Source organism: Rhinopithecus roxellana, chromosome 6, assembly GCF_007565055.1.
Source record: "Rhinopithecus roxellana isolate Shanxi Qingling chromosome 6, ASM756505v1, whole genome shotgun sequence".
In the NCBI taxonomy this organism is placed as follows: domain Eukaryota; kingdom Metazoa; phylum Chordata; class Mammalia; order Primates; family Cercopithecidae; genus Rhinopithecus; species Rhinopithecus roxellana.
In genome coordinates, this window is record NC_044554.1 from 113,164,619 (window position 1) to 113,184,283 (window position 19,665).

General features: G+C 54.0%; 1 protein-coding gene and 1 long non-coding RNA gene across 2 annotated transcripts; both read right to left on the reverse strand.

Moving 5' to 3' along the window:
- Window positions 1-14,898: 14,898 nt before the first annotated feature.
- Window positions 14,899-17,320, reverse strand: LOC115898340. The gene is made up of 3 exons (XR_004058057.1): window positions 16,509-17,320; window positions 16,179-16,322; window positions 14,899-16,040 (listed from the first exon to the last, which is right to left on the reverse strand). It is a non-coding gene; the product is annotated as an uncharacterized LOC115898340 (long non-coding RNA).
- An 82-nt stretch (window positions 17,321-17,402) lies between these two features.
- Window positions 17,403-18,739, reverse strand: LOC115898379 (predicted GPI-anchored protein 58). Its single transcript, XM_030933303.1, has 2 exons — window positions 18,657-18,739; window positions 17,403-18,020 (listed from the first exon to the last, which is right to left on the reverse strand). The coding sequence occupies exons 1-2, from the start codon at window positions 18,685-18,687 to the stop codon at window positions 17,563-17,565; spliced, it is 489 nt and encodes a 162-aa protein (XP_030789163.1). The 5' UTR covers window positions 18,688-18,739; the 3' UTR covers window positions 17,403-17,562.
- Window positions 18,740-19,665: the final 926 nt, after the last annotated feature.

Sequence of the window (19,665 nt, forward strand, 5' to 3'; positions counted from 1 at the left end):
GAGACTGTCCCTTGTCCCCTAGTATCCACTTTTCTTTCTAGAACTATCTGGGCTGCCCCGATACCCTGTGAAAGACTTTGCTCCCCAGCCTCCATGTAACTAAGGGACCATGTGTGACTCAGTGGCCCAGGACAGCAGCAGAAGTGGCCTGAGAAGCTTCCGGCTGGGGTATGTATAAGGTGGAGCCTCTTGGCCCTTGCTCTGCTGGTATGCAGGGGACACGGACGTGAGCCAGGACCCAGGAGGCTGCTGGACAGCTCAGGCTGGGGAGGAGCCATCCCTCTCTGACTACTTTCACCCCCTGATGTATACGGGGGCAAGGCTTACCTGGATGAACACCGTGAATGAATAGTAGGAACAGCCATGAGGCAAGCCCCGCCTTGGGGCATCGCAGCACCAGGAATGCGGCTTGGCACTAACACGCATGACCTCGGCTAAGCTTCACGACAGTCCTATAAGAGGAGGACTGTCTTTATCCTGATTCTCAGACGAGAAGACTGAGGCCCAGAGAACTCCACAGCCGCTCAGGCCGCACAGGCAGGAAAAGGTAGATATGGGATGAAACTCCAGCCTCTGCCATTCGTCACTGGCTGAACGTGGCAGTTACCCCTCTGAGTTTCCTCAGCTGTCCAAGTGGCAAGCAGTGCCCTCAGGGCTGCTGTGAGGTCCGAGTGAGACAAGGACCAGCGGGCCCCATTAAAGGGCCATTTTGAGGTGCAAAAAGGCTGATATCTGCAACTCTGTTGGTGCAACCTCATATGTAAAGAGCCAGGGGAGGGGCTAGACCCACAGTAGACACTGTCATTGTCCTGATCCAAGGGGTACCTTAAAGGGGAGCTGCACCCCCAAACACCGGGAGCTTTTCCATTGTCCTGGGAGAACAGGGGAAGCCTGGTGGAAAATGCATTGGGTTTAACTGCAGCCTTTTGTGGATGGCAGTGTTGTGCATGTGTGTGTCTGTGCGTGTGTCCAGGGATGGGGTGGTGGCATTTTATTGGTAACCTAAATAACCGTAGTGAAAACTTCCAGCACAGCAGAAAGGCGAAGTCACTCATTGTTTTCTCATTAAGAACGTCTAAATGACAGATTGGAGCAGGTGCAATATTATCATTTAATTTGTCTCTCTGCCATTTTTTAGGCTACAAGTGCTCTCCTGGGTCTTAGGAGGAACTAGTTGAAAACGTTCAAGGCACCAACCATTCCAATGCTTTTTACAATTTAAAAGCAATTGAAGCCAGCAGAAATACTGCACCATGAAAACATCAGTGCCATTAACCCACTGGACAGGACACCCCAGGATCACGCTTAAGTTGCGCTTTAATCTCAGACCCCAATTCTATCCCCAAAAGACACTATGACAAAAATTGTCTTCTCCAGAGCAAAGGCAATCTTGCCCAGGGTGGTCCAAAGATGTCCAGGCATAAAACCAAGCCCCCGTCTTTAGAAATGATCGGGTCAGGCAGCAAGCTTGCCTCCCTGGGAGCCCCCACCCCCACCCTACCTACCGCATGTCTCTGCTTGGCTCTCTGGACTCTGGGGCTCCAGACCAGGGCCCCAGACACTGGAACTCAGGGGACCCCTGGCTGCACTCCTCATCCTAACCAAACCGTTTAGTAAGTGTGATCTTACCAACCAGCTGCTTGCAGGGGAGATGGGGTGAAAACTGTGGTCCCCAGGAAATGGGATCCCCATCCTTGGACTTAGGTGTCCTGCCTCCCTGCTGAGGGCGAGACACAGACATCTCGGATTCCTGCAACAGGTGTGGGGCTGGGGTACTCAGAGAAGATGAACAGACTGGCCCACACAGGAGAGGCTCAAATGCCCTCTGGAATTTTCCCACCTGGGATTATACAGCAGATACATTACGTGAAAGGAAGCCCCCAACTTTCATTAGATTTTCATCAGGAATGATCTCGTTAAATATTTAAGATGGGCTTTTGAGAATGTTATTTTTGAAGAATCATACGACAAAGAGAAGAACAGAGAAGCATACATTTTTAAAATTCGTTCCCTCTATATAATAATTCTACGAGGCATTTATTGCTGCTCAGCTCTGAGGAGAACCAATCAGCAAGTATCTTTCTTGTGGCCAATTATCCTGTAATCTCGGCCCCAGGACCACCCGTCTGCAATTGCCAACCCCAGCTGTTTACGTGAACTAATACCAGTTGGCTGGACGGTAGCTCCGACTTTTTTTAAGGGGTCTGACTTTTGTGTTCCCACTAAATTAACACCGTCTCTCTTACTAAATTAAAAAGATGATCTATTTTGGCATATTAAGGTCCAGTCAAAGCACACACATACACACACATTTGCAGGCACAGACATGCCATGCAGGTTCACACACACACTCACCTTCACACACGCACACGCACACACACGCACAGACATGCCATGCAGGTGCACACACTCACCTGCACACACACACGGCATGCACACACACGCCATGTAAGTGCGCACGCACACACACCTGCACAGACACGCCATGTAGGTGCACACACACTCGCGCACACACACACCTGCACATACACAGCATGCACACACATGTGCGCACACACACACTCACCTGCACACACACGGCATGCACACACTTGCATGCACACACATGCCATATAGGTGCGTGCACACACACACTCTCACCTGCACACACACACTCTCACCTGCACAGACATGCCATGTAGGTGCACACACACACACTCACCTGCACAGATACACCATGTAGGTGCACACACACTCGCACACACACCCACTCACCTGCACACACATGGCATGCACACACATACACACACTCACCTGCACACATACACGGGATGCACACAGACTCACACACACTCACCTGCCCACACACATGACATGCGCACACACACACCTGCACACACACACGGCATGCACACACACACACATGCACATACAAGACACACACACACTTGCACACACACAAGACATGCACACACTTGCATGCACAGATATGCCATGCAGGCACACACACACATGACACACACATTCACATGCACACACTCATACACACATGCACATACATGATACACACACTGGCACACACATGACATGCACACACTTGCACACACAGGCACACTAACCCTTCATGCTCTCAGACACTTCCTGTCCCGCTTAGGCTGCAGGCCTGGAGCCGGAGGGCAGGACAGAAGGTTGGGAATCCCAGGACTTGCGTGTTTCTGGTGCTGCCCAGACTCTGTCTCCTGCTGGGAAGGCAGGGCCATGGGGCAGGGAGCTCACCCGGGTCACAAAAGCCCAAGGCAAAGATGATGACAATGATGGACAAAAGGAATAGTGGGGGCACCTGGGAGGCATGACGTCACATACCTGAGCCCTGGCACTGCCCCATCAATCCCGCCTTCCCGAAGGTACCCAGCAAGTGTGCCCTACTTCAGGCCCCATTTCACTAGTCAGCCAACACGGAATCCCCACCAACGTGCAAGCAGATGCAGAAGACAGGAGGTGCTGGCGAGCCAGGCAGGACACCCCCAGGCGAGCCCCCCAGAGGGTAGAACGCCTGGGACTTGTCTCTCAAGTAAAAGTCGAGGCTGCATGACTGGGGTTCTGTCCCCAAGGCTGCCCCCGGTGCAGATGGCCACTGCCAATCCACAGGATGGTGGAACAAGAGCAGATTCCATCCACTTACCGTCCACCCTCCAAAGTGTAGCCCTCAGACCTCACCTAATTGCAGAGGAGATGGCAATGTGTGCCCCTAACATGTGGTTCCCTGACTAAAGAGACACCTGCCATCTCTGCCACACTGAACACAAACCCTGGGCCTGCACACTTTTCTCAGTTCTACAGTAGAACATACTTGAGAAAAGAAAAGCTGGCTTCAAAGGACAGGACGGAACCCGCTCAGGGATAGCTGAACTTGAATCTGGATTCAAAGCAGATGAACAACATATGATGGGCCTAGTATTTGGGGTCAGGGAGCCACCTTCTAGACCACCAGGACGGCGGTGGGGAAAGGAGGGTTTCTTACAGCGTTCCCCTCTCCCCTCCTCCTGACAGGCTGAGGCACCTGGTCCCTGAATTGCAGGAGGCTGTGCCCTTCAGCCAGGCTGCACAACCTTCCATGGCTGTGAGGGGCAAGGCTGGCCCTGGCTCCAGCCCCCCTCCACACTGCTTTGCCCAGCAGCCCCGGACTCTCCCGCCTGCGGTGTGCAGGTTCAATGCCCCCATATGATTGACAATACGTCATTTGGACTACCAGCTATTTTCTAAGCTGCATGCTGGCCAGAGTTCTGCAGGGAAGCAAAGCTAATAGAGTGTGTGTGTGTGCATGTGTGTGTGTGTGTGCACACATCTATACGTCTATGTCTTTGTCAAGAGGAAGAGAGACATCTATTTTAACAAAAATTTACTCACTGATCGTGGGGACTGGTGAGGCTGAAATCTGTTGAACAGTCTTGCTGGCTGAGAGTCTGGTAAGAGTTGATGCTGAGGTCCTGAGTACGCGTTCTGCAGGCTAGCCGGCGGGGAACTCTAGCTGAGTTCCTACATTATCAGCTTGAGACAGAATTCCTCCTCCCTGGGAAACCTCAGTCTTTGCCTTTAGACCTTCAGCTGATTGGATGAGGCCCACCCATGCTGTGGAGGGCCCTCTGTTTACTGAAAGGCAACTGCTTATAGGTGTTAAACACTATAGTGTATCTACTATTTATACTATCAATAGCGTAGCAGGTGCATTGAGTTAACACTGTCAGAGAAGACAGTCCTCCTTAAAGGCAAACCTCAGGACATGTGAGAGGTCTATGCAAAACCTCCTATCCACACAGAATATAAGTAATATTAGCTGGTTAGTCATTTACACATTAGTATAAACAAGTACTCCCATCTTAGCCTTTTCTATAAATAGAAAATACCTTCCCAGCAACATCCAGATGGGTGTCTAACTGCACAATGGCACGGCTGGGCCAGCATGACAAGGTGACACTCACCACCACAGCTGCTAACAGGAACTTGCCTCCTCCTCCTGCCTAGACTTCCATCAGTACGTTTTACATTTGTGTTTTAATTCCTTTGAAGGAAACCAGGAAATTTCTCTAAAAACAGTGCCCTCCAGTGGGCAAAATTCCACCGTCTAGCCAGGGAGCTGGGCCAAAGGTGGCCCCAGGCAAGCCGACCGTGGTGCCTACATCCCTGAAGAGTTGTCAGAAAACAGAGACAATGATTCAGGCAGGCCCTGAGTGGCCCACACAGCCACCGTTCCTTTATTTGTCATCTGGCCTTTGTAGAGAAAGTTTGCTGAGCCCCCATCTGAGCGTCTTTCGTCCTTCTCTCTCCATGTCTTGCTCCACACTCCACCATCTGCCACTTCCTGGACAGGCATTGCTTACTCGGCCTGAAGCGATGCTGTGCTGACACTAACAGTCTTTAGGTATTTCTCCCTGCCTTGGTGCATCTGCCTCCCGCTCCAGAACCCTCCAGACCCCGCCTGTCCTGCTCATGGTGTTTGTTCTTCACCCAGAACTGACCTGGTGCATCTAGGTATTCACCAAGCCTAAATACTCATCAAGTGTACCAGGTGCACTGAGTTAACGCTGTCAGAGGAGACAGTCTTCTGCTTAAAGGCAAACCTCAGGACATGTGAGAGGTCTATGCAAAGCCTCCTGCCCACACAGAATTTAAGCAATATTAGCTGGTTAGTCATTTACACATTAGTATAAACAAGTACTCCCATCTTAGCCATGAAGGATAATTTAAAAGAGAGAAAAGTTTGGGCAGAATCAGAACACTGATGCCTGAGCAGGTGGGAGACCAGAGAGGAAACCCTCTCTGGAGACAGGAAAGAAGGGACTAAAATTGGGAGGTGGCCAGCACTGAAGACAAACTGTCTCTACTTCATCACTTCCCCAGGACTTGGCCCAGTTAACAGCTCCTCAAACCTTTCACTGGGCAAAGACTGCTCGGTGAGTGACTCACAGACACGAAAAGCACAGGCACTGCTGCTCTGCACCGAGAGACCGTTTCCCTGCAGGGCCGCCAGGGAGGATTCCCCGGGGTCTCCAGAACACAAGATTCTGAGGCGTCAGTACACCCTCCGTGGGGGAAAGGGCTCCAGGGGAAATGTCTGGTTAGACAAAGCCACACATGTGTACTTCCTCTAGGGCTGCTCGGAGCCTTCGCTCTGCTCACATGTATGCCACCACCTCCGGGAGAGGCCACGGTGGCGGCGAGTCCTGAACTCTTTCCAACACGAGCTGCCCCTCACTTTCTGCCTGGCCTGCTGGAAACACCGAGAGAAGCCAATCTTCCGAGGACCTCCGTCTGGGAAAACTGACCTGGGGGCCACGCTAAGGGGAAACCTCCCTGTTCTCTAACTCAGTGCTCTCTTCCAGGGCCCAGGTGGAGGCAGGGATGATGGCTTTCATCATTCGTAGGAGGATGGATGACATAAGCCCTGAGAGGTGAGAAAGGTAAGTAACGCCATGCTTTCCAAAGTCCCTCTGCCCACAGCTCCTCCTTCTGAGGGAAGAAGAAAGGGAAGGGAAGGCGATCGCGAGGAAAGGAGGGAAGGCGGGGCGCCAGGTGAGGGAGAGACTGGGGGAGGCCCTGCTGCACCCCCTCTGTGCCTCCCTGGGACAGGCCTCCCGACCCTCCCTCTGCTGGCAGCCTAGGTCTGTCCAGTCTCAGTTCCGCCCCGATGCCTGCAGCAGATCCTGCTGTGAGGACCTGCTGGAGACGTGCAGTGTGCACCCAGTCTCTCATCAGCTCCAGGCTGCGCTGTCACCCCATGGACAGTGACTTCTGGCATCCACGCACTCCAGACAGATGTGCAGCCAGCGCTGCCAGCCTGGAAGGGTGTCTGACATGTTTCTCAGCTGTGTTCCCTCTTTCAAGGTCACTGGCTTGAGCTCTTCCCTGCCTCAAGCACACGGACATGGCAGCGGGCAGCGGGCAGATGGTGCGCAGTCTCACGTCCTCGGGCGCCCGGTGGCACGGGGACCCCTGCGGTCTCTGCACTGTGGGCGCCTGCAAGCAGAGCTCTGCAAATGAAATTGAAGACCCCCATCATCACACGCCAGGCTCCTGCCGCAGCCGCTGTGCTGCCCTCAGAACCAGCCTGCACGCCCGCCCCGCTGAGAGGCAGAGCTCTGCAGCTCCACAGCCCACGTTGTGCTGGTCAAAGGTACCACCTGAGATGCCAGGGACTCCGGGGGCACAGGTGACCGTGAGCTCTGGCTCTGCAGCCCTGCTCACTGCAGGTCTCCATGACAGTAATACCTGTGTGTATTTATATATTTTCTAAATTTTCTGTGTACTATGTTTTGACATCTTAGAAAAGCTTTCTGGCTGGGGAGAGCCTGTCCCTCCAGGGGCTGGCCAATTCCAATAAAGCGAGGGCTCTGAGAGCATGCCTTTTCATATGCAACTAGCCAGCAGACCTCCTCTCTCCAGGCCCTAAAGATCCCCCCACCCGGGCAATATTCCCCTGCCCTGACCATCCCAGGGCCAGGTCCTGGGTGACTAGGGACCACCCCCACCCACAGCCAAACCTGCTGAGATGATTCCAGCTGGCCAGTCCTAAAGCATTCACCTCCCTGCCCTTCCTTTTTCACGGAAACCCCAGTCCTGCCCAGCCACTCCCTTGCTCTTGTTTGCTGCTTCCTGACCACCCTGGCACCGCCCACCATGGCCCTGAGTGCACTAAACTTCCTCCTCATCACCTCCTGTGGCCACATGACTTGACCATACCACATGGGCACGGACATTCTCAGAACACCAAGGCAGCCCCAGGAGGTATTTTTAGGTGGGGGCTGGGGCTGGGGAGTGGCTGGAAGGAAAATGGGGGTGGGCTGCAGCATCCTCACTCACTTCCCCCACCCCTGGTCTTTGCACTTCGCCTCCCTCAGGGCAGACAAGTGAGGACACACAGGCACCAAAATAAGCAAAGTGACGCCACAGCGGAGGTGGCAGCTCTGGAGCTGCTGGCCTTGCTGCCTTCTGGCTGTCTACTGACCCTCTCTTCCAAGCGCTGTATGAGTCTCCTGTGACCACCAGACTGGGTACCTTTAACCGTGGACATTCCTTCTCTCTCAGCTCTGGATGCTGGAAGTCCTAGAGAAGGATGTCAGGGCCTCGCCCCCTCTGAAGTCTGCAGGGAGGATCGCCCCGCACCTGGCCCAGCTCTGGTGTGATTGGCAATCCCAGGGGTCCTTGGCTCCAGTCTCCCCTCTGCTGTTGCATGGCTGTCTTCTCTGGGAGTCTCTCTGTGCCTCTGCTCCTCCTACAAGGATATCAGCCATTGTACTGAGGGCCCACTCTACTCCAGGGTGACCTCACCCCAACCTCACCAATGACATCTGCAGAGACCCTATTTCTATATAAGGTCACATTCTGAGGTTCAGATTCATTCATTAAATCCACAGAGCACAGCCTCCTGCAGCCCTTCCACAGGCTCTGGAAGCTGAATGCACCTGGAAGGTACCAAGAACTCTCGGGGTAAGACTGGAGGTGCTCTAAGGGAGGCCCAGAGATGCCAGCTCACCCTGGAGTTCATCTGAGCCACCCCAAGTGAACCACCGAGACAGCTCATGCATAGAGAGCCCAGATGATCATGAAATCAGATGCCTGCTGAGGGCTGGCCAACCCAGAGGCTTCTCCCATCCACATCTCACCCTGTCACTCCACAGACTTGGCTGAGAGGTGGTCCTGCCCTCAGGAAGCACATACTCAGCAGGGAGAATCCTCCAGAAAGAGACCAACTGTGAGGAGTGCCCACTGGCCACAGAGCCCCAGGGTCCACAGAGAGCGAGGCCACCTCAGGACCTGCATGGAGACTTTACCTGCATAGGCTGTGTTTGGATTTAAACAGCCTCTTGGGATGTGGGACTCAGGATGGTGGTAAGCCAGTTCCTGCTGCGGTGTGTCCCACCTGGCGTTCTGTTTCAGGAGCTCTGGTTACTTTATGATTTGTGAAGCTCCCTGGGGGAAAGGGACCTGCTGCCAGACTGATATTAAAAAACCAGGCCTGCAGGGAAGGAGGCAGCTCGGTGCTCAGGCCCTACCAATACTCCCCCAGGCTTATTGTCATCTCCATTTAAAAACCAGACTGGGCCAGATGTGGTGGCTCATACCTGTAATCCCAGCACTTTGGGAAGCCAAAGCAAGCGGATCACTTGAACTCAGGAGTTCAACACCAGCTGGACAACATGGCACGACCCCCATCTCTACAAAAACAAAAAATTAGCTTGGTGTGGTAGCGCATGCAGCTACTTGGGAGACTGAGGTGGGAAGATCCTTGAGCATGGGGAACGGAGGCTTCAGTGAGCCGTGATTGCACCACGGCACCCTAGTCTGGGTGACCAAATGTGACCCTGTCTCAAAAACAAAAAATAAAGCAAAGTGCATAAAGACCTGGCCTGGGCACTCCGAATTCAGGAAAACCATTTCAGGTGTCACACAACAGATCCAACCTCAGTGATCTAACCCCCATCTTCTTCCCACATTAGCCACCTTCTAAAGCGATTTGATTTTCTCTGAATGAAAATTCATTTGCCACCTGCAGAGTGATGAGGAACCCGGCTCTGAAACTTCAAAGGCTCCCCTCTGTCCAGATCCCAGGGCTTGCAGGTGCCTTCCCTTCACAGTGAGTGCTTCTTCCTGTTTAAACTTTAATTTTGCAACTCTAGGTGAACTGAATGTCAAGAGTTTGGGGTTTATTTTTCTCCAGAGAAGGCCAGTGGTGACTGGGTGATGTGACCACAGAGGTAGGAGGGCCGGGGAAAGACTTACCAGGAGTTTTCATCTCTTTAGACTACATTAAGTCCAAACCAGGGAGCACTGAGTCAGCTCTCAGTTATCTGGGGACCTATGAGCTTAGGGACTAACACCCCCACCCACCCCACAGCCCTCTGCACCTTGCCTGCCCCACCCACGGGGACTTTGCACCTTTTGCCTGCACGGGCTGCAAAGGTCAGCAAAGGACAGCGTGCAGGTGGAATTCAGCCCTGCCCCTTTCTCTGCCTGCAGAGGGTGCAGTTAAAAAAAGATCAAGTCATTGATGCTGCATCCATTTATGTGGCTTCAGAGAACAGAGAATTGGTTCGAAGCAGGTGATTTATCAAGGCTGTTCCCATCCCCGGCAGTGGTCTATGAAGCTTTGAAATCTGGAACCCTATTTGTTATACAAGAAACTCAGGTGCAGTTTTCAAGACAGGCCAGTACAGGAGACTCAGAGCTCAGCTGCCAGGGGAAGGAAGCTGCCCTCTTTCCTCCGCACTGTCAAGATACAAACGTGGATGGGAAGGGCATGCTCCACAGAAATTCAAAGACCATGCACCTTGGCTGCGGAGCTCATGGAGGACAGGCCAGATGCATAGGAAAAGTGAAGCAAGGCCCGTGAGGCAGGTCAAACATTAAACAGACTCTATCAGCATCCAGAGGGGCTGTGCAGGAGCAGACACACCGTGGGTATCTCCATGGGACACTCCTGAGTGTCCTTCCAAGAAAGAGCTGAAGGGGGGACCACAGCACCAGTTCCTCCCAACCCCAGCGCCTTGTGCTTCTCTGCCCTGTGCCCCTATTTCTACTCCTCCCTCCTTGGGCTCATTTCATCTTCTCCCTGACCTAAGCCCTAGACCTGGGATTGAGAGCTGTGGGTACAGATGGGCATGACTGAGCCCCGCTGGTCTTGCTGAAGTCTAAAGAGAAGAGTGACTGAGAGGAGCTAACATTAGTGACAGGAATTCATCCCCAAGAGTTTCTCTCGTGCATCATCGCAGCATCTGTGGTTATACCTTGGAAGGAAGAGAATACGACTCAGAGAGGTTGGAGGACAGAGCCACAAGGCTAGTGAGCTCCAATTTAGTCTGTTGGGTGCTTAGCCCATGCTCAAAGCCACCATCCAGGCAGGCTCCTAAGTCTTCATTGGTGGTTGTTTGCATTGCAAAACCTTGGAATGAACTACAGCAAAACTCTTTGTTTTTGTAGGGAGTTAAATTTTCTCAATGTGTAATAAGACTCTCAACTTTTAATCATATTTTGTCCACTTTGGAAGAAATCATCTAATTTGTTATTAAACAGACACATCTCCTGACTTTTAATTGCAGGGTATTAACTAAGCTTTACCTTTTTTTTTTTTTTTTTTGATGATTTGGGGACATTTGCTGGAGGGAGCAGTGACAGCCTTACTCCAGCTGTGTTGGTGCCATCCCTTGGGAAGGCCGGAGGTTTCAGGAACGGGAATCGTTGCTGGGAACAGGTGTTTAGGCCAAAGAATTCCAAAGAGGCTGGCATTGCTGCCTGCCCAGATAGTGGACGGAAACAGGTGGATGAAGGCCAGGTCACCAGCAGGGATTAAGACTCATGAGATCAAAGCCCAGGAAAGAGGGTAAGTGGGAGCTGGGGCTCGGGTATTAAGACAACATCTGGAATCTCTCCCATGTGGGTTATTGGGTGAACGGCGTTCGGGGCCAGCTGTGTCCCTTCAGATAAAACTAGAAGATTCAAACCTTCTTTTGTTACATCTGCCCTCAGGGACAGGGAGGTTCTGAGGATTAAAAGCAGGGATCCTGCAGCTGGGTGGGTGGCTGGGCCTTCCTTCAGCCTCTCTCTTCTCTGTGCTCATTTATCCACATTGGATGGGACAGGCATCTCTGTGAGAGGCAGTGCTGGCCAGTGGTTTTGAGCCAGATGGTGTGGTTACCATTTAAGGCATCAGGTCACCACTTAGCACAGTTGGCAGGCTGTGTGGCCTTGGGAAAGTCACCAAGCCCCTGGGTGCCTCTGTAAGATGAGAAGAGTGCCTACGCCTTTAGGACTTGCTGTGGGATTGCACTCACAGAGCTGCATGATGCCTGACGATGCTGTGGGTTATTATTGTCATTACTGCTATTGTCTGCCAAGGCTTTCCTCTTTGGGCTTGTGGTTGGGGTCCTGAGTGTTGATCCTTTAATCTTTCTAGGACAGGTACAGTGGCTCATTCCTGTAATCCCAGCACTCTGGGAGGCAGAGGTGGGAGGATCACTGGAGGCAGGTGGATCACTGGAGCTGAGGAGTTCAAGACCAACCAGGGCAACATAGTGCCCTGGCAACATAGTCTCTACAAAAAGTTTAAAAAATTAGCCACGCATGGTGGTGCATGCCTGTAGTCCCAACTACTTGGGAGGATGAAGCTAGAGGACTGCTTGAGTCCAGAAGGCACAGGCTGCAGGGAGCAGTGATCACGCCACTGCACTCCAGCCTGGGCGACAGAGCAAGCTCCTATCTCAAAAAAAAAAAAAAAGGTAATCTTTCTAGGATTCATTTCCCAGGCTCCATAATGGTGGTCTGCACAGGCAGCTTCTGGCCCTTAGTCTTCCTCTTTCTGTGGTGCCACTGCCAGCACAGGGAGGTCATTCTGTATCATGTCACTATGTCACTTGCTTGGTGTTTTACACCCATGGAAGATGAAACAGCAACTGCAGCGTGGAGTGCTGGGAGGCAGAGAGAGTCTCGCTCCCCAGGCCAGCTGGCTTACTGTGAGGGCCAGAGGCAGCACAGCCTCTCTTGCTCATCAGGGATCAGGATTCAGGTGGAGAGGGTGGGGCAGGGGCTGGCAGTGGAGACAGGTCCACACTGGGAACCAGCTGTGCCAGGCAGTGTGGCCCTGAAACTAAGGTGTGTCAAGAGGGGGTCTTGCAGGAAATGGTTAGAGAGCTCAGGTGCTGTGTTTCTCTCTGACATATAAACATATGTCTCTCTAGACAGACAGGTCTCCCTATCCCTGCCTTACGTGGGAAGCACATCCAAAGGAGAGGCGCCCCCAGTGCCTCCAGCACCCGTCAGGCCTTTCTCAGGCGTTGGGCAGGGAGAGGTAGAGCCCAAGAGAAGCCTCGGCAGAACACTAACAGTGGAAAGGAGGCAGTGAGATGGAAGCAGGCTGCTTTGGTACATGCAGAAAGTTCTAGATAAGCCTGTTGGCTTAGAATCCTGAGTTCCATTCACGTGAAGCAGCACTTCAGCGTGAGGCAGTGCTTGAGGGCCCCTTGCCTGAGTAAAACGTGGATGTTGTAGCTGGTTTTGGGGGCTGTGGGACTCCCCCATCTGCACATCCCCCACTCACCGGGCGCAATACGCATTTAGCCACAGCAAGTGCTTGCTTAGGATTTGTTACACAGAAATCTCTGTGATCCAAGCAGTGTTTCTCCCACAGGACTCTACCCTGCCAACCCTCAGCTCGGCTCAGCTCAGCTCGGCTCGGCTCAGCTCAGCAGCTGGCTAACTGTGAAACTCGGACGGACATCCGTGAGCACTCCAACACTTTAAAATTCATCAAAGTGCAGAGCGCTGTCTGGCCGCTGCTCACTGCTCTGTTGTTCTGAGGGGCAAGGCCACAGTGACCTACAGCAGGGAAGAGACAAACACGGATCTGGTGCAGAGATTATTCAGGTTATGACAGGCAAGCAAGAAAGCAAGAGCGTTTCCTGCGTGGCCACACCCGATCTCTTTTTAGCGTGGGCTTCGCTCCCGAATGAAGTCAGCAGGGCCAGCTGATTGTTTTTATTTTACAGGTACGGGAATCCCTCTGGGGTCTGACTGCCACACTCAGACACAGAAGGGGCAGCAGAGGCAGGGTTTCTAGAGACAGACCTTCTCAGTCAAATGCTGGCCACTTACCAGTTGGTAGCCTTGGAAATGTTATTTTGCCCCTTTATGCCTCAGTTTCCTCAGATGTAAATGGAAATAATAAATGCACCTATCTTGAGGAATAAATAAAATCACCCATGGGCCAGCTGTGACGGCTCATGATTGTCATCTCAATGCTCTGGGAGGCTGAGGAGGGAGGATCTTTTGAGGTCAAGAGTTCAAGACCAGCCTGGGCAACATAGCAAGACCCTGCCTCTACAAAAATTAAACAACTAGCAGGGCTTGGTGGTGTGCACCTGTAGTCCTACCTACTTGGGAGGCTGAGGTGAGAGGATTGCTTGAGCCCAGGAGGTCAAGGCTGCAGTGAGCCATGATCGTGTCACTGCACTCTGGCCTAGAAGACAGAACGAGACTATCTCAAAAAGTAAATAAATAAAATAGGTCAGGCGCAGTGGCTTACAACTGTAATCCCATCACTTTGGGAGGCCGAGGCGGGTGGATCACCTGAGGTCAGGAGTTCGAGACCAGCCTGACCAACATGCAGAAGCCCCGTCTCTACTGAAAATACAAATTTAGCTGGGTATGGTAGTGCATGTCTGTAGTCCCAGCTACTCAGGAGGCTGAGGCAGGAGAATCACTTGAACCCAGGAGGCAGAGGTTGCAGTGAGCCAAGATCACGCCATTGCACTCCAGCCTGGGCAACAAGAGCAAAAATTCTGTCTCAAAAAATAATAGTAATAAATAAATAAAAATAAAATCACCCACAAAACATGCTGAAAATACACCTGGTCTGCCGGAATCACTCGTGGAAGTTAGTCATTGTTACAGGGGTGGCTACTAATTTCACCTGTCCCCAGACACTGTGCGCCCCACCAAGTGGTGGCTAGGAATCCACTCATGCTGCATTCAAACGGTCATCGCCAGACCCCTCAACTCCTACCCTAAAGCCCTGTTTTGCAAGGTCTGGGTGTGTTTGCTAGGATTCTGCAAGAATTCTGGTTCAAGGTTCAAAGGAACCATTTAGGAGTCCAATCGGACACCATCACAACCCAAGGATGGCCCTAGCCCCTCTGCGAGGGGTTTAACTCAGCAGCCCTCAAACCTGCAGAGGCGTGCAGGAGGCCCCATCCCACCTGTGGGGACCCTGGCTGGGCCAGCCGTCCCTTCTTGTCAGTGGATGGAACAAAGGCCTCTCGCCCTTTCTGTACCTGGGAACGCAGGGCGGGTGGGGCGGGGAGTGGAATGAAAGTCTGATCCGCGGTTATTGGCAGAGGCAAATGAAAGAACAAACTCCCTTTGCATGTTTTGGCTTGGTGTGCAAGAATGATAAATCCAGCCAGGAGAACAGGAAAACAACGTTGTGACCCTCTCCATCCCCTCATTTCCTGTTCCAAGGCGAGCCGACCGCGCTGCACCGGTCCAGGCTGGGCTCTCCTCTCCCCTGCGGTAAAGAGGCAGCACAGGTTGGGACAGCTAGATGGGGGCAGTCCAGGCGTCCTGCCCACGGTTTCCTGGGGGTCAACAAAGGCGCCAAGGCCTCGCCCGTGTGAGGCAACCGCCCCGTGGTCCCACAGAACTTCTGGAAAAGTCTGCGCCCCCGCGTCCCGGCCTTCCCGATGCATGGCGCCCTCTGCACCTGCCCTGGCCGTGAGCAGGTTCAGGAGGGCGAGAAAGGTTAGGCCGCGCGGAACAGCGCGGCCAGCGTTACCAGTGTGCCCTGGACACCCCCAGGCGCCCACCTGGCCTTGCTCCCACCTCCCCTCGCCCCTGGCCTTCTTAACCGGCATTACCCGTGGAGGCATGAGGCTCGGGTGGAATAGGACTACTTGTTTGCGATTTGCTCGAGAACATTCTAGGGAGAAGGCACGCCCGGCTCTGGACTTAGCCGAGAGTTTAGGGCAGGAGCGCCGGCGGGGAGTGCCCTGGGTGCTGGAGAATGCGTGTCCGGAAAGCAGTAGGGCGCGCTTCGTGGGTGCAAGCAGGGCCACCTCGCGCACTTTCTTCCTACCCTGGGACAGCGCCTGGACTGGGGCTGGGCGCACACACTGCATGGAACCAGCTCCGGTTTTTATGCCCCGGCCCCGCACGCACGCCGCCCCAGGCTGCAGGTGCTGCGGCGCTCCCTGGGCCTCCCGCGCTCCCTGGGGGCGCGCATTCCTCCAGTTCAGGGAAGTCCCCGGCAGATGCCCACGTTGTCCGGTAGAAACCCGCGGTCTCAGGCTGACTTGCGGGGCCGCTTCTCCCACGGAGAGAAGCTGGAGCTTCCCCCACGCGGCCCTAACGCGGGGCCGTCTGGGCTGGAGTGGGCGCGGCCAGGGTGTCCCAGCGCGCCCCCTGCCGACCGCGCGCTGCGGGGGCAACTCCACATCCCCTGGGGGGTCGCGTCCCCGCTGCAGAGAGACGAAAGCGTGTGTCCGTGACCAGCCAGTTTAGGAACGAAAACTCTAGAACTAAAAACAAAAAATAAAACTGGTGAGTGGGCAGCGTGGTGAGTGTTTCCCTCTGGGTAATGCTTGGCCAAAGGGGAAGATCGAATACTCCCGCCCACATCCGCCTCCCCCAGCAGGGGGGATTCCCGCTCTGCTCACCCACGCTGACCCATGCCTCCCGCCAGGTCCACTGCTCAGACGAATCTGTAGATTTCTGAGTACCCGTAACTCGAAAAGCTCCAATGCACAAACGGGGTTTTATGCTCATCGCGGCTTCACAAGGGGAAGGGCCTTCCTGCTTCCCTAAAAGCAAAACAAAACAAAAAAGGCAAGGGCTCTTGCAAATGGACTGAAATTAGTAATTTAGCCAGGGCCTCTTCTAAATTCACTGCAAAATTCGCCAGTGTCTTATTCTTCACACACGAGGCACCACACGAGAATCACCCCCTCCCCAGAATTTTGCAAAGCACGTTTGCTGGGTTTTCTCACCTTTCCTTCCGACGAACTCGAATTAGAACCAGTGCTCTCCCCTCTAGACCTGTCTCCGCGCCCCACCCTTCTTCCCCCACACAGCCCCTCCCCTGGGAGAATACAGGTGCTAAAAATGCTTGGGCCCCGCAGCTTCCTTCCTCCTCCTCGGTTTCTCGAATGACCCAAGCTGCCTCTTTCTGGGCCCTCGGAAGATGGTGCCAATTCCGCTGCGGCCCGCTCTCGCCAGCGCCACAGCCCTGACTCCGACCCGGAGGCCTGAGTTCAACCGCTTTCGCTTCCTTACGGGCCGTTCAGCCCTCTGAATACGCAGATTCATTTATTTATGTTTTTTAATGTAGTAAGTGGGCAGCTAAATGAATTGCAATTTGTAATTTTTATGGTTAATTTGAAATCTCGCTCTTGTTGGCTAATCCTGTTAGTTGGTGGCAAAACAAGGAGAAACGCGTGTTTCAGCAGCAGTGATTCTAACAGGCATTTTATGTTAAATTACAGCCGAGGCCAGAACAAAAGGAGGCGACGGACTTGCAGGCCCCGCGGCCTCGGCGGGTCCGCGCTGCCGGTGTGAGCCCACAGGGAAAGCACCCCGAGTTGGCTGGCACCGCGCGCCCCCGGCCACACCCGCCCATCCTGGCTTCGAAATTAAGAAGCCCAGTTTGGCACCCCAGTTATGTTTGTCAATGTCCCCGGTGCCCCAGACCCGCGCTCCGCTGCCTCCTGGCTTCCCATGCCGGAGAAGCGTGGCCTTGCCGAGGGCGCGGAGCTTCACGGGCGCGGAGGCCCGAGGGCGGGTCACTCCGGATCCCTTTCTTCCCTCCCTCGTTTCTTCCCTCCCTCGTTTCTTCCCTCCCTCGTTTCTTCCCTCCCTCGTCTCTTCCTCTTTTCCTTTCTTTTCTCCCTCCGCCTCTCCGTCAGCTCTTCCCGTCGTTTCCCCGGCACCCAGTTCCAGTTCAGGCGCTGTCCCAGGGTAGGAAGAAGCGCAATGCCCTGTCTTCCCCTTCTCTGGCCCCCTCCCCAGCCTCCGGCTCGCCACGGTGCAGGGCTCCGGCGGGGGCTAGGCCGGGCGAGTGGGTTTCTCAGCCGCAGCGCTTGGAGCTGGGGGAGCGGGAGCAGGGGCATCCCTGCGGGCGGGCCGGGACCCCGCTTTTCCGGCTCCCCGCGGGCCAGGTGCGGGTTCCAGCACGCGGGGCGCGAGTGAGGGGGGCGCTGGGGCGCGCGGCTCCACTGGTTCGAGCGTTGTCGCCGGCGCGGCGTTTCTTGTCCCCGGCGCCTGCTCCGGGCCGTCCCAGTGAGTTTGATTAAAACGCGGCTGCGGGAAGGGGTCGACCGAGGCAAGCTGCGAGCAAGGCGGGGGTGGGGGCGAGGAAGGGGACCCGGAGAGGCCCCGGAGGGCTCGGCCCGCCACCGCCGCGCGGCGCTGCTCGGGGACTGCTATTTTGAAAGGCAGCGGCCGCCCCCGCGGGGCCCGGGTTGCAGGGTCAAGTGTCACTTCCTCCGCAAGTTCCAGTATTCCTGTAATGTTTTTCAATGGACGAATTCATTACGCGGGGCCGTGTGATCCGGGCGAGGACGCGAGCGCGGCGCCATCAATAGCGCCCACTGGTAGTTCATTCTGCACCGCGGAGCGCGAGACTGTGGACCCAGGGAAGCCCCCTCAATGGTGCTGGCGTCCCCGCCGCCACGGCTTGGTAGGGTCCTTTAGGGAAGGGGGAAGAGTTCAGGCACCGGGACAAATCCTAATTGTCTTTCTGGTTTTTCTTTCCCTTCGGTCCGCTTTCCCCGCGACCTCCTCCACCCTCAGCCCGCCTTGCAAACGTTGTCCGCGGGGATGGCCGCGCGATGTAGAAATTGGTCTCGTCCAGAGACGCGCGCACAGCCGTCCCCGCGCACACCAGGCACGCCAGGGCCAGCGTCCACGTGCTGGCAGCACCCCAGGTCGGGTCAGTCAAACCCCACAGTGGGGTTTCGAACGGTGTAGGGGAGGGGAAGTAGGAAAGGTCATTCAAACAAAAACAAAAACAAAAAATCAGTGGCTCTTCTAGCTAAGAGGATGGCAGTGGGGGTGGAAACTTAATAACAGGTAAGATCGCTGCCTACCCTCCCGCTGTTTTTAAGACAAAACATTAAATAAATTAAAAGGGAAAATACCGCCGTCCCTTCCACCAGGCCTCCGCCACATCAGGACTCCAGTGGGGTAAGAGTAGGTACACACTGGACTTGCCAGGTCTCCAGTCCAGCAGTCCTCAGATTAGGGACCGGAGGAAGGAAGTGCAACTCCCAGAGAGGGCAGCCAGCCTTAGCGACGGTGACAGCTTCTCCAAGGTGGTCCTGCAGCTGGAGCTCCAGAGAAAGAAAGGAGGAAGCACTTCCGGAAGTCTCTGCCAAGAGATTTTAAATTGTGTTGCCTGAGGATTTTGTGGTTGAAAGAATTACCTGGTGACCTGCTAAATCTCTGAGTTTGTTGAAAGGAAATGACCTGCCCTTAGAAACCCCTCCGTTCCTGCCTACCTCCGAAACCAGAGGCTGTGCCTCTCTTTCACTTTTCTTTCCTGCTCCCCATAGAAGGGAGGAGGACGGTTACAGCGTTTGTGGAATCAGGAATCAGGCTGCCAGGCAACGTTTCATGGTTGTATTTGGCCCACTAAATCCCAGGTCGCTCTTCCTATATCCGACTGTAGACTCACCTTCTATATCTTATACAAGAGATGTGTAGATGGCCCATAAAAGGCAGACTTCATACAAACTGCCCTGTGTGAGCAGTGGGATTCACTGTAGGAGGTGCAGGGGGTATTTTCTTAAAGGCATTTACACCCAGGAGTTCACACCACGTTGAGGAGACCAGAAGGTCTTTGGTGAACAGGCCACCAGAGATGGCAAGGAAGTTTCTGTTGTTCTCTGGTGCCAGTTATGGCTGGATCTCTGCATCCTGGAGCCTAGCAGTCCTGTGATGTAGTGAGTGAATCTGAGACCCAAATGTAGGCAGGAGGCATCCTTGCTTCCTTCCAGAACAAGTCAGAAAATCAAGTAAGCAGAAAATAAGTGACATGGTAGTAAAGGCACAGTTATTTACATGGTTGTTATGGGGTTCTCTCCAAGCTTTAGATATATCTGTTTCCGAAAAGCTCACTTTTTAAAAAATCAGATTTGAAGATTGTTG

What these genes read in the sequence shown, in the direction of transcription:
- LOC115898379 (XM_030933303.1), bottom strand. Translation starts at nt 18,687, where the DNA reads ATGTGGCGGAGGCCTGGTGGAAGGGACGGCG. An exon ending in GCCTGGTGGAAGGGACGGCG is followed by an intron (nt 18,021 to 18,656) that starts GTATTTTCCCTT and finishes AAAACATTACAG; the next exon opens with GAATACTGGAACTTGCGGAG.